Source organism: Octopus bimaculoides, chromosome 14 (assembly GCF_001194135.2).
Source record: "Octopus bimaculoides isolate UCB-OBI-ISO-001 chromosome 14, ASM119413v2, whole genome shotgun sequence".
Lineage (NCBI taxonomy): Eukaryota > Metazoa > Mollusca > Cephalopoda > Octopoda > Octopodidae > Octopus > Octopus bimaculoides.
This window is the reverse complement of record NC_068994.1, coordinates 19,054,214-19,066,323: the sequence shown is the minus strand read 5'-3', so window position 1 is coordinate 19,066,323 and position 12,110 is coordinate 19,054,214. Positions and strand designations below refer to the sequence as shown.

At 34.7% G+C, this 12,110-nt stretch overlaps 1 protein-coding gene across 1 annotated transcript in view; it reads left to right on the top strand.

Annotated features, from left to right (window-relative positions):
- LOC106874078 (uncharacterized) overlaps nt 1-10,452 on the top strand; it is a 63,510-nt gene extending 53,058 nt beyond the window's left edge. Inside the window, exons 10-14 of the mRNA XM_014921672.2 lie at nt 525-702; nt 2,881-2,995; nt 5,541-5,771; nt 8,625-8,822; nt 9,694-10,452. Of these exons, the coding sequence (XP_014777158.1) occupies nt 525-702; nt 2,881-2,995; nt 5,541-5,771; nt 8,625-8,822; nt 9,694-10,331 (1,360 nt within the window). The 3' untranslated portion in view covers nt 10,332-10,452. The remainder of the gene's footprint in view (nt 1-524; nt 703-2,880; nt 2,996-5,540; nt 5,772-8,624; nt 8,823-9,693) is intronic.
- The last annotated feature ends 1,658 nt before the right edge of the window (nt 10,453-12,110 follow it).

Here is a 12,110-nt window from a genome sequence, read left to right as displayed (position 1 = left end):
TAAGTAGCTTGCTTACCAACCATATGGTTCCGGGTTCAGTTCCACTGCGTGGCACCTTGGGCAAGTGTCTTCTACTATAGCCTTGGGCTCACCAAAGTCTTGTGAGTGGATTTGGTAGACGGAAACTGAAAGAAGCCCGTTGTATATATGTATATATATATATGTATATATGTATGTGTGTTTGTGTGTCTGTGTTTGTCACCCCACCATCACTTAACAACCGATGCTGGTGCGTTTACGTCCCCGTAACTTAGCGGTTCGGCAAAGAGAGACCGATAGAATAAGTACTAGGCTTACAAAGAATAAGTCCTGGGTCGATTTTCTTGACTAAAGTCGGTGCTCCAGCATGGCCGCAGTCAAATGACTGAAACAAGTAAAAGAGTATGAGCTTAACAAAGGTCAGCTTCCTGGATGTAACCCTGAGGCTGAGTCAGACTGTTATTAAATACATGTAATTCTAACCAAATGTATTGAGTGCTTCTTTCTTTCATTTGTATATGATATATTCCTTTTCTTTTATATAGTGACAGCTATAATAGGCTGTGTAACAATTATGAGGATGACTGTGACAAAGTTGTTGACTTACTTTATCAACTGGAGGATAAAGTAAACCAGGAAATTCTTCATCTTATGGTCAATGTCTTTGCTGAAACTTCAGAACCATTAGAACGATTAGTTGATCCAATTTTATTTCCAGAAACAGTAAGTGTGTTACTTTTTAACCATTTTTATTTTTGTTTATAAAGATTAAAAAGTATTTGAAACCAGTGAAATTTGGCAAATAACTTTCAATGGCTAGAGCCATAGATTTCAACAAGATGGTGAAGAAAGGTCAAGAAATTAAAAAATAGAAATGTTTGGTATTACAGAGCTATTTTACATTAACAAATGTTTTGTCAGACATTAAATTTGCTCAAGGTTGTGATAAAGTGTAATAAAACTTTGGATATCTATTTATTCATTTTATATCAAAATTTGTGAACAATAGCATCATTGGTTACATGTTTCTAATGGACCATTGATTACTTTTATTTGTTTTCCTTTGCTGACCAAATCTACAAAGATTTATAATATACATATATTTATACTGGTTGAAAACTTACACATTCCTCAATGGCACAGGTTTAATTTGTGTATACAAATTTAATTTGCGGTCCATGGGAAGAGCCGTTTTAATGATGCGTCCTGCCCAACACTTCGAAACGCCGGTGTTAAAACGGGGGTAGTTGATGAAGGAAAATGTTCTCTATGTGGCTTGTGTGTTTTCTGTACTCTGGTTATTATTATTTTCTTGTCTACGTTTTGTTTGCAATGTCCTGTACCCAGATATGCACCTATATATACAGGTAGATGTAGGTATGCACATACCTGTATGTATATACGCATATACTCATTTATTATTTGTTTTTATATATATATATATATATGCGTGTATGCATGTACAAGTCTCTGTATGTGTACATGTGTGTGCTTGTAAAGATATAGGTACTTACTTGTGTGTATGTGTATGTATGCATGTACGTGTGTTTGTGTGTATATGTGTATATGTATGTATACATATGTATATGGATATATATATGTATACATGAACTTGTGCTTGCATAGACAGCTATGTGCATATGTGTATGTGTGTACATATATGTATATGCATGTTTGTGTATATGTGTGTGTGTTTATATATATATATATATATATATATATGATTAAACTTTACCTACACTTGCAAGCATGTAAGCATAAACATTTATTATTCTCACATATATTTTTGGTCATAACAATTTTAAGAAACCATTATGCTGATTACACTTCTCTAGAAATGCTATAGGGTTTGCATAATTTATTATTCAAATTTCCATTAACCAATCAAATTTAGCTGATCAAAATGGATCCATATCAATTTCTTCTTAGAGTGATGAATAAATAAAAAGAGTGTAAACATATTTATGTGAGTGTATATATATATGTATTTATGTGTACATATATGTGTGTGCACGTATGTGTATGTATATGTATATGTAAACGTGAACACAGTTCCGTGATGAAGGAAAGTCCTAAAACAATATGTTTGAGTAATAAATAGTATTTCACCAACGCCTGACTACTTTCTTATTTTAATTAGTATATAAAATCTGTACACCTCTGTAGACACTATTTTTTAGTGTGTGTGTGTGTCCCCATCCATCCTTCCGTCCGTCTGTCTGTCTGTCTGTCTGTCTGTCTGTCTCCATGCTGCCAATATTCTTCTAAAACGTAAATATTTCACCAAATTATTTCTCTTTTTGTAAGTGTGAGGCTTTGAGTATTTGGGGAAAAAATCGTTGTGTATGTCATCATCATCATCATCATCATCATCATTATCATCGTCATCATCATCATCATCATTTCACACCCGTTTTCCTTGCTGGCATGGGTTGGGTTCCACTGGAACTGACAAGTCTGAATACTGCATCAATTCCTGCTGCCTGCTTTGGCATAGTTTCTACAGCTGGATGCCCTTCATAATGCCAACTGTTTTGCTGAGTGTCCTGGGTGCTTTTTATGTGGCACCAGCAGCACCAAAGCCATCAAGTAACTGCAGGACAAAACCCTGCAACTGAGGTGAGGTGGGTAGTACTGAGGAACAGAAAAAGGAGTCTTGCATTATTGGGGTTGTGGGGTTGGATATATTTGCCTTTGACCACATGCTATCCTGTCAATTATAAAAGTATACAATTCATCCTGGGCTATCATCAAGTCACTGAAGGAACTTTGGGTGTAACATAATTAAAAATATGGTTTAATAGAAGAATTGACTTTTTATGCATTTCTTTTTATTTATAGCTGTGTGTATCATGTTATTAAGATTTTTGTTGAATAAATGTTTTCTTTGATATTATCCAGCAGAGTGATTGCTGTCAAGAAAGACTGAAATCCTTACAAGATTACTTTTACAATCATTTAGACAATATGTACGAAGTTGCACGTTTTATCATCGCTGGCTCCAGAAGATCAAAGTGTAAGTGACTAAATATTCTTTGAGCTCTAGAAAAATGGCAACAATAATCAGTGCTGAACATAAATATCATGAGCATCATGATAGAACAGATCCTTATCAAACTCAATCAACAAACCTTTTTTTTTTTTATATATGTGTTTCTACAGCTTCTCACTTCCCTCATCTACATTTTGTGTGTGTGTGTGTGTGTGTGTGTGTGTGTGTGTACATTCTTCTCTTTCTGTTTTTAATCTAATGTAAATTTTGACTGGCCAGCTGCTTGGTAGCAAAGCTGTGAAGGAAAGTATCTTGTTTTAACCATCATCCTTCATATGTGTCTATGTATGTATAAAGTCACTGAATGGATTCTTTGGGACATCACAGTCAGTTAATGATAGACGTTACTAAATAGTGTATGACAACACCCTAGAAGCTCAAGTATTGTTAATCACTGTTTTCTTAAGTCAGTAGAGGCTAAATTTGTTTAAGTGGGCAGTTGCTTGTGGATACCTGCTACTGATGACGCACAAGGAAGCAGAAATCTTGATTTAGCCATTCCACCACTGCTGCTGGGTACTTTTTGTCATCTACTGATATTCTTCTGTGCATTTTAGTGCTCTATGTGTATATGAGATGTTTTCTCAAGACAAACGCCACAGTTTTGTGGCTTTCTGCAGTATATCCTCATGAAGTAAGTTATACAGAATGTTATTCTGAACTAACACTGCTTCCATAATAATGAATTGTTTTGCTTACTTATGAGATTGTAACTTATTGCATTAGTATGTTTGTCTCTTGAGGGGAGGTGGAGAGTCACAGATGGCTAAGTCATAAAATACTGTTATAATGAATTTGGGACCAGTGATTTATATCTCATCATCAACACTATGTTGTGTCCCTGGAAAAACTCTCAATACAGCATCATGTCTGCTGATCCAGAAAGTTAATACTCCAACAAATTGGCTCATTATATCTTTCTGTGTGGAGGTGCAATGACCCAGTGGTTAGGGCAGCGGACTCACGGTCATAGGATTGCGGTTTCGATTTCCAGACCGGGCGTTGTGAGTGTTTATTGAGCAAAAACACCTAAAGCTCCACAAGGCTCCGGCAGAGGATGGTGGCGAACCCTGCTGTACTCTTTCACCACAACTTTCTCTCACTCTTACTTCCTGTTTCTGTTGTGCCTGTAATTCAAAGGGTCAGCCTTGTCACACTGTGTCACACTGAATATCCCTGAGAACTATGTTAAGGGTGCACATGTCTGTGGAGTGCTCAGCCACTTGCACGTTAATTTCACGAGCAGGCTGTTCCGTTGATCGGATCAACTGGAACCCTCGACGTCGTAAGCGACGGAGTGCTAACATCTCTCTGCAACTAAGTAAAAAGTCTTTATCAATAACTATAAATAAGATATAAAATTCATGATTTATAATTTGAGTTGTAAAGACAAAATGACTTCGTAGATATTGTGTTGGATAAGCAACTTGCATATCTGTTTTTTAAGCCCCTTCACTTAGTCATCAAGAAAAAAGTATACCTGATTATATGTAAGAATTGTGTTTCTACTACCATATTTGGGCGATCTTTCGTTTTGATTACATTTTACGCCATTTCTAACCCACGTGCGTTTGTTTATGTTTCTGAACAAGATCGTCGCTTTCCGTAAAATGGTTTTAGGGTTAGGGTTAGGGAATTCCGTCCCTAACCCTAAAACCCTTTTACGGAAACATAAACAAATGCACGTGGATTAGAAATGACGTAAAATGTAATCAAAACGAAAGATCGCCCTTTGTCCTTATTATCCCACCGAGGTCGACTTTGCCTTTCATCCTTTCAGGGTTGATAAATTAAGTACCAGTTGAGCACTGGAGCTGATGTAATTGACTTGTTTCCTCCCCGAAAACTTTCAGTCCTTGTGCCTATAGTAGAAAGGCTTGTTAAAGTGGAATATAAATGAAGATGAAATTTTGATGGAAGGTTTTACTATACATCACTTTAAAATAGGGAATTTGTATCATTGAACCAAGGTTGGTATCAAAAGGGTTCTCAACCAGGGTCCATATGGCCCCTGAGGATCCATATAAGATTTGGAGGAGTGGGGGAGTCACACAGCAGAGTATTAAATTGAGGATCCACAATAATATTTTGAGGGCCCCTGGAAAGATTTTGTTTTAGATGTTTGTATTGGTATGTATTGCGAGAAACAGCTAGGTTTCTTTCTCTAACATTTTACATAGTTCAACCTACACAAGTGAATGTGTGAAAAAACAAAATAGGAATTTTAAAGGAAGTTTCTATAAAACTAGTTTTCAAGCATCGGCTGACTGGGGTGGAGGCATCAGAATAAAATAGTAATCAAAGGGGTCCATAAATAAAAAATGGTTGAGAACCCCTGGGTTTAAAGTGATTAGGAAGTATTTACATTAAAAAATTTTTTTTGATTTGTAACTACATCAGTATTGAGAGAGAGAAAGAGATAGAGAGAGAGAGAGCGATTTTGTGTGTTTTGTAAGTAAAAAAATATGAGAAAATGTTATTAACGTAACAATATTTATTTATTCTCTAGTTGTGCAGCAGTTTGAAATGACAATCAAAAACTTGGAATGCCTTGATCCAGAAATCTCTTCTTTAGTTAGTCTACATATTCAAAAAATTTCAGTTAATCCATTTGATTCTTTGTCTGAATCCATGACGACAAGACTAAAAAGTCTTATAAAAGAATGGAAGAAGTTGTTGGCTCATCTTGTATTTTTACTAGACACAATGGTGGATCCTGACATTTTCATCACAATGTCTTGTAAGTTTAATAGATTTTTTTTTTTTTTTTTCAATGAAACATAATAAAGTAATTGTTAAAAGATTTTGCAAACACTGTTATATAAAGAAGTATAGTTTGAAATATGTCTGCTCCATGCAAGCATGGAAAAATGCATTAAAATGATGTGTGTGTGTGTGTGTGTGTGTGTGCATGTGCGTGTGTGTGCGTGTGTGTGTTCAAAGCTGTTAATTCTTTCAGCCACTAAGGTTTTCACTTGTTTACTACATTGGTTTAGAACATCCTTTATTGATGTTTAAAATATAAAAAGAAAACATCATGCAAGGAAGATAACCAGTTGAAATTTCTGTAAAATATCTAGTGTCTGACGCAGATGAGAGTGTGTGTGTGTGTGTGTGTGTGAGATATTTAGGTTGTAGATCATGTGCAGAAGGCTAAGATGGATGAAATGCAGGGCCATCTTTACATTTTTGTGTGTTGTTAGTAATGATTATGATGGTATGAGGGGCACTACAGAATCTCGGGGATAAACCATAGCCTAAGGATTAGGGATGAGTAGAAAGGCCTGTTGCCATACACTGCAGTAGTGTGACCTTTCAATGTTGTAGCTTTTAATCCAAGAAATGAGAGCTTTACATTGACCAATAGGTGAGCAACTAGTATAGAAGATTATCATGCCAGTTAAAGGCTTTGTTAATATGAAGAACAACAATATTGCTTTTGACAACATTCTCCATGGTGGGGTGACAAAGGATCTGATTGTATAGAAAACTTATTGGTTAGTGGTTGAGATGTGATGGCGGAGGTTATTGTTTTTTATTGTTTCTATGACTTTTGAGCTATGAGAAGGATAAATAAGCAGTTTGTTGAGTCAGGGGGAAGCACTTTTCTGAGACCATGGGACACTCTGTAGAGCAAATTCCTGTAGATAGAATGATTAAAGAATTTGGTAAGTATAAGAGCTAGTTCTGGAATAGAAAAGATGCCATCAGGACTAATTGCTGTGGTGGGTTGGATGGGTTGATTTAGAGTTCACAATTGTTAAACTTGTATATAAGACGGTGAGGTTGTAGTGTGAAAAAGAAGAGTTTCTGAAGGTTTTTGATGAATGCTTGCAGTGTGGAGATGGAAGCAAATTGGTATTAAATACAGAAGCACTTTCAGTGTGATTGCTACTTACTATATTAATGAAATAATGACAGTTTAGGAGGATTTTAAAAAGTTTGTAGAGCTTCCCTTGGCAAAGGACCAGAAAGCTCTGCTTCAATATCGGCAGCTGGAGAGATAACTTATAGATTATGTGATGCCAGAAGACATCTTTGCTTGCAAGTATTGTGCTGGTACTGGGTAAGCTAATGCCAGTTGATGGTAGTGGTATCTAGTCTTTTCCAGGTCTTGTAGGTAATGTTCTTCACTTGAATTGCGATCGAATGACTTGATAGTTTGAAGTGTGTGAAGGGAGATAACTTAGAAAGTTGGTCTTGCATGGATCAAGTCGAAGTTTATTTGCTGCCAGGGCTAGTTGACTTCTATGTATGTGTATGTACCCATTTAATAGATAAGTTTATAAAGCTAGAAATTTTTAGTGGTGGGTTGGGTAAACCGACCTTTCATCACAATGATATCATATTACAACCTTAATCTCTAATTCAAGCTAGGAAATTATTTATGACCCCTAGTGGTCAAGCTAGGAAATTATTTATGACCCCTAACATCTCATCCAAGCCAACATCCTGTTCTCAGCTGATATTATTTTATCTCTTTATCTTTTATTTTATGTTTTTATTTTGTTACTTTATTCCAATATTGCTAAATCTTATTTATATGTATATTTAACTTTATTATTTTTGCTTGTATTACTCTTGTTTTTACTTCTATTACTTTTATTTTTTACTTTTTATTTTTTACCTTTGTTCTTTTCTTTCTATCTTATACACGTTAGTTAAATATAAACTCAATCCAATCTATTTAACATTCACTCTATGCTGAATAGCAGTACAGTATGGGCAGATTTTTGAAATCCAATGAACCTTTATGCAGATATACCTTTTCAAAGAGATGTGATAAACCTATTATAATTACATGTACTCTTTCTTGTGTGATGTAATCTTTGGACTAACAATGGTTGTGGCTGAGGAAAGCTTTACACCATCTTTTATATCAATAATATACCTATGCTGATGTAATAACAGATTGTTTATAAAGCTTGAAACACGTGTACTGTGATATCCTTTGTGTTCTGTTTTTAATTTATGTTTGATATATATTTATTATCATCATCATCGATAGACGTTAAATGATGATGATGATGATATATATATATATATACTTAAAATAAGCGATAGGATATCCAGAGGTGATGCAGTATGACCATTTCAAGCGGTTCTATTTAATTGAACAATACAATGATTACATCAATTTAAATGCAGGGCTATCCTCAGCTGCATAAATAAATAAATAGAATTTTTTTAATCAGTTCAACACATTTGTATAATTTTACTTATTCACCTTATTTTGAAGTTGTACTGATAATACCGTACTAATTTTTGGTTCTTCAACTTAAGTACCTAATTCATCTGAATCTCAATTATGTTGCTATATATCTATATATATATATTTATTGAAGTGTACAATGTTATATCTCCACTGCAGCTGATCTTACCAATTGGTTTTGCACTAGGGGTTTAACGGGGTGTTATATAACAGCCTGATTATATAACCCTGTCCTTTTCAGAGCCCCTAGAGCAAAACTGATTGGTATGACTGACTTAGAGTTTCTTAGACATCTTGTGTGTGTGTGTGTGTGTGTGTGTGTGTAATACCCATGAACACATAATATGTATATACATGTGTTATTGTTGTTTATTTTCACAGTAAAACGATTAGAGGATGAAATGAATGTGTGTGTTGATGCTGCTAACAAAGGTGATCTGCAGTATCTACTAAGAACAAGTCGTTCTATTCGTGCAAAGTGTTCCCGAGTGGCTCAGTTCCTGTCTGATCTGAAATCTTGTGGAAACATCTTCCCAAATCCATTACATGTTATCCACCTTATTGATCAGATTCATCAGTGTAAGTAACTTTGTTGTAACATGGTCTCTGTACTATGTACCAGTAACCATTTTATGTGCACTTCTAACACCAATCCTCTCTCTCCTCCATCCAAAACGTTGACCCTGCTGCCTCTGTTCTGACAGATTTGTTAGATCTCTTTAAATTCCTTGAGTATTTGAGATCTGAGATTTCAGAAACTACTGATGTAAGGAAATCCACACTTAATACTTATAGTGTAGAACTCTAAACTTTATGTTAATTATCAAATAAAATATATTTATTTTAAATTAAATTAATTTTTATTGTTTACAAAACCAATCTTATTGAAAAAAATAATCAAAAAATGAAATGTGATAGAAATAGGGACACATATAAGTACATAATAACATAATTTTTCTCAGATATTGGGGTCTGTTGTACATAGGACAGATACACTCAAATATGTGTGGCAAACATTTTATTTATATTCTTATTTATAAGTATTTTAGTTTACTTTAAGTCAGATATTTCTTCCAATTATGTAAAAGAATGGAGTACACTTAAAATTAACAATTCTGTTCTGTCATTTTTGTTAAAACCCATAATATTGTCAACACACTGTTGTAAAACTTCATCTTCCTGTAGAAAAGTGTGTGCATTAAAAGCTCCAAGGAAACAATAAGGTGATGTACAAGCACTCAGCTCTGAGTACATTGTATCTTAAAGAAGTAACAGTTGTGAAGTTGATTATGTAATTCCTGTTCTCTTGTCCATTGTTTAATTTCTGATTTAATTTCAATTATGCTTGTATGTATGTATGTATGTCTGCAATTTGTTGAAACGTTGTATATTTTCCACTTCATTACCTTCCAAATGTAAGAATTATTTTCTTTTTCTTTATGTATTCCAGCACTGAAATTTCACAGAGTGCAACATAAACTACTGAAGAAAGCTTTAACACCTTCAAATCACAATTCAATATTTAAATGCAAAACATTTCTGGATTCCACTTCATCATTAGTCAAACAAATCTGGCACTGTGCGAATTTTGTTTGTTCCGCTCTGTTTAACTCATCCACTGAACAAACACATCCTGAACCTCACTCACCCATACCCACCACAGAATATTCCCATTGCTCAGTGAACCCTGTTGAGGATTTGCTCATCTCTAATTGTCACTGTACGACATCCAAACATTCAGAGGAAAAAACTAATTCCAATAATTACTTTTCATCTTTCATTAATTCTCCTTGTATAGTCACCAAACAGTTTTACCAAAATGTTGACATGAACTGCTCTACCCCACACAATATAATTAATTACCCAGAGAAGACTGCATATCATCCAAAACTATGTTCAAGTTGTCCCTGCATTGGTAACTACAAAACTGAAAGTCCATTTATCAGTCCATCCCATTGTGTTATGGATCTCAATTTAAAAGCAAGTCACTCTACCCACGACCCTTTCGAATTGGACTCTTTTCTCGATTGTCTTCCCTTGTCACTCCCAAAATTCCACACAGAAAACAAGCATGATACTCTGGTGTAGTAAACATTTGTTTCAAGTAATGTATGATGCATAACATGTTATATTATGTTGTGATACTCTGAATATCAGGGAGTTCCTGACATATCAGTACTAATTATTTATATAACGTATTGAGTATTCAGAGATGTTGTTACTGTTTTCACTATGTCATTATTATTACTACTGGTGTAAATACAATCAACTAACCCCATCCCCTCAAAATTGCAGGCTTTGCACCTAAATTAGAAACTATTATTATTATTATTATTATTATTATTATTATTATTATTATTATTATCATTATTATCATTATTCAGGCAGCAAGCTGGCAGAATCATTAGCATACTGGGAAAAATGCTTAGTGGCATTTCATCCATCTTTATGTTATGAGTTCAAATTCCGCTGAGGTTGACTTTTCCTTTCATCTTTTCGGAATTAATAAATTAAGTACCAGTGAAACACTGGGGTCAAGGTAATTGATTAGTCTCCTCCCAACAAATTTCAGGCCTTGTGCTTATAATAGAAGGATTATTAAGGTGGTGAGCTGGTAGAATTGTTAGCACACCAAGTAAAATGCTTAGCAGCATTTCTCCATCTTTACATTCTGAGTTCAAATTCCACTGAAGTGACTACTTTTCATCATTTCGGGGTTGATAAAATAAATTTCAACTGAGCACTGACGTTGATGTAATCTCACTTACCCACTGCTCTTAGAATTGCTGGCCCTGTGTCAAAATTTGAAATCATTATTATTATTATTATTATTATTATTATTATCATTATTATTATTATTATTATTATTCAACATTTGGTAGTTTCAGGCAAATTTCTACTGCATCATACTGGTTCACCTCCATGTTGCTAGGTTGTACACAGCATTGTGTGTTCTTTTCTTATTGTTTGGAGTGTACAAACTTTTCCCTATATTGTATTGCATCAATTTCTGTTTTTAGTGTGGTATGGTGCAGTCTTTTGTTGTATTAGTGTTTGTATTGTGTTGTGTGTGTAATGTGTTGGGTTTTATAGCCTGCTGGTGGTAGTTTATTTTGGATAACTGCTATATAGAATGTGTCTTGTATTTATGGATTGTTTTCCTTGGGTTGTATTATTGAATTGATAGTGTCTTGTGTAGGATGTGCGCTGTTCCTGGCTGAGCTACTTTTTTGATTCTAGGTATAGTTTCTTCATTTTTGTTCATATGTTTTTTAATCATGCCCAATGCTCCAATTATTATTGATATTGTTTTCAACTTCATGCCCTACATCTTGAATACTTCAATTTTGAGGTCTTTGTGTTGTTGTTGTTGTTGTTGTTGTTGTTGTTATTATTATTGTTGTTATTATTATTATTGAGTGAAAGAGCAGTGCATGCCAGCTAAGTGACACAGGGGTTCAAATATACAAAGCCCAATGTACCTGTCATGAATATCCGTCTGATAAGGGTACACCAGGCTCATGCATAACAACAATATGTATGTGACATGATGACCTTATATCAAGAGAAACAACACATGACTTTACAGGTGGAGCCCAGTTTGAATTTTCTTGAGGTTGAGCAATCCACCCAGCTCAAAAAGTCCCTGAATAAAGGTTCTTTAAGGATGATAGACAAGACACCCTAGTTTCCAGAGGTGAATTATTCAAACCTCAAAGACTTCCTATCAACACATGGCTATGATGCTCCCCCATCCCATCCCACTACTCCTGTTCATGATCAAAGCTGCTCAGATGGTTAAGGTCAAACAAATCTGTGGTATTGAGCAGAATATTTGCCGTAGCTCATCTTTTATACCAAGACAAA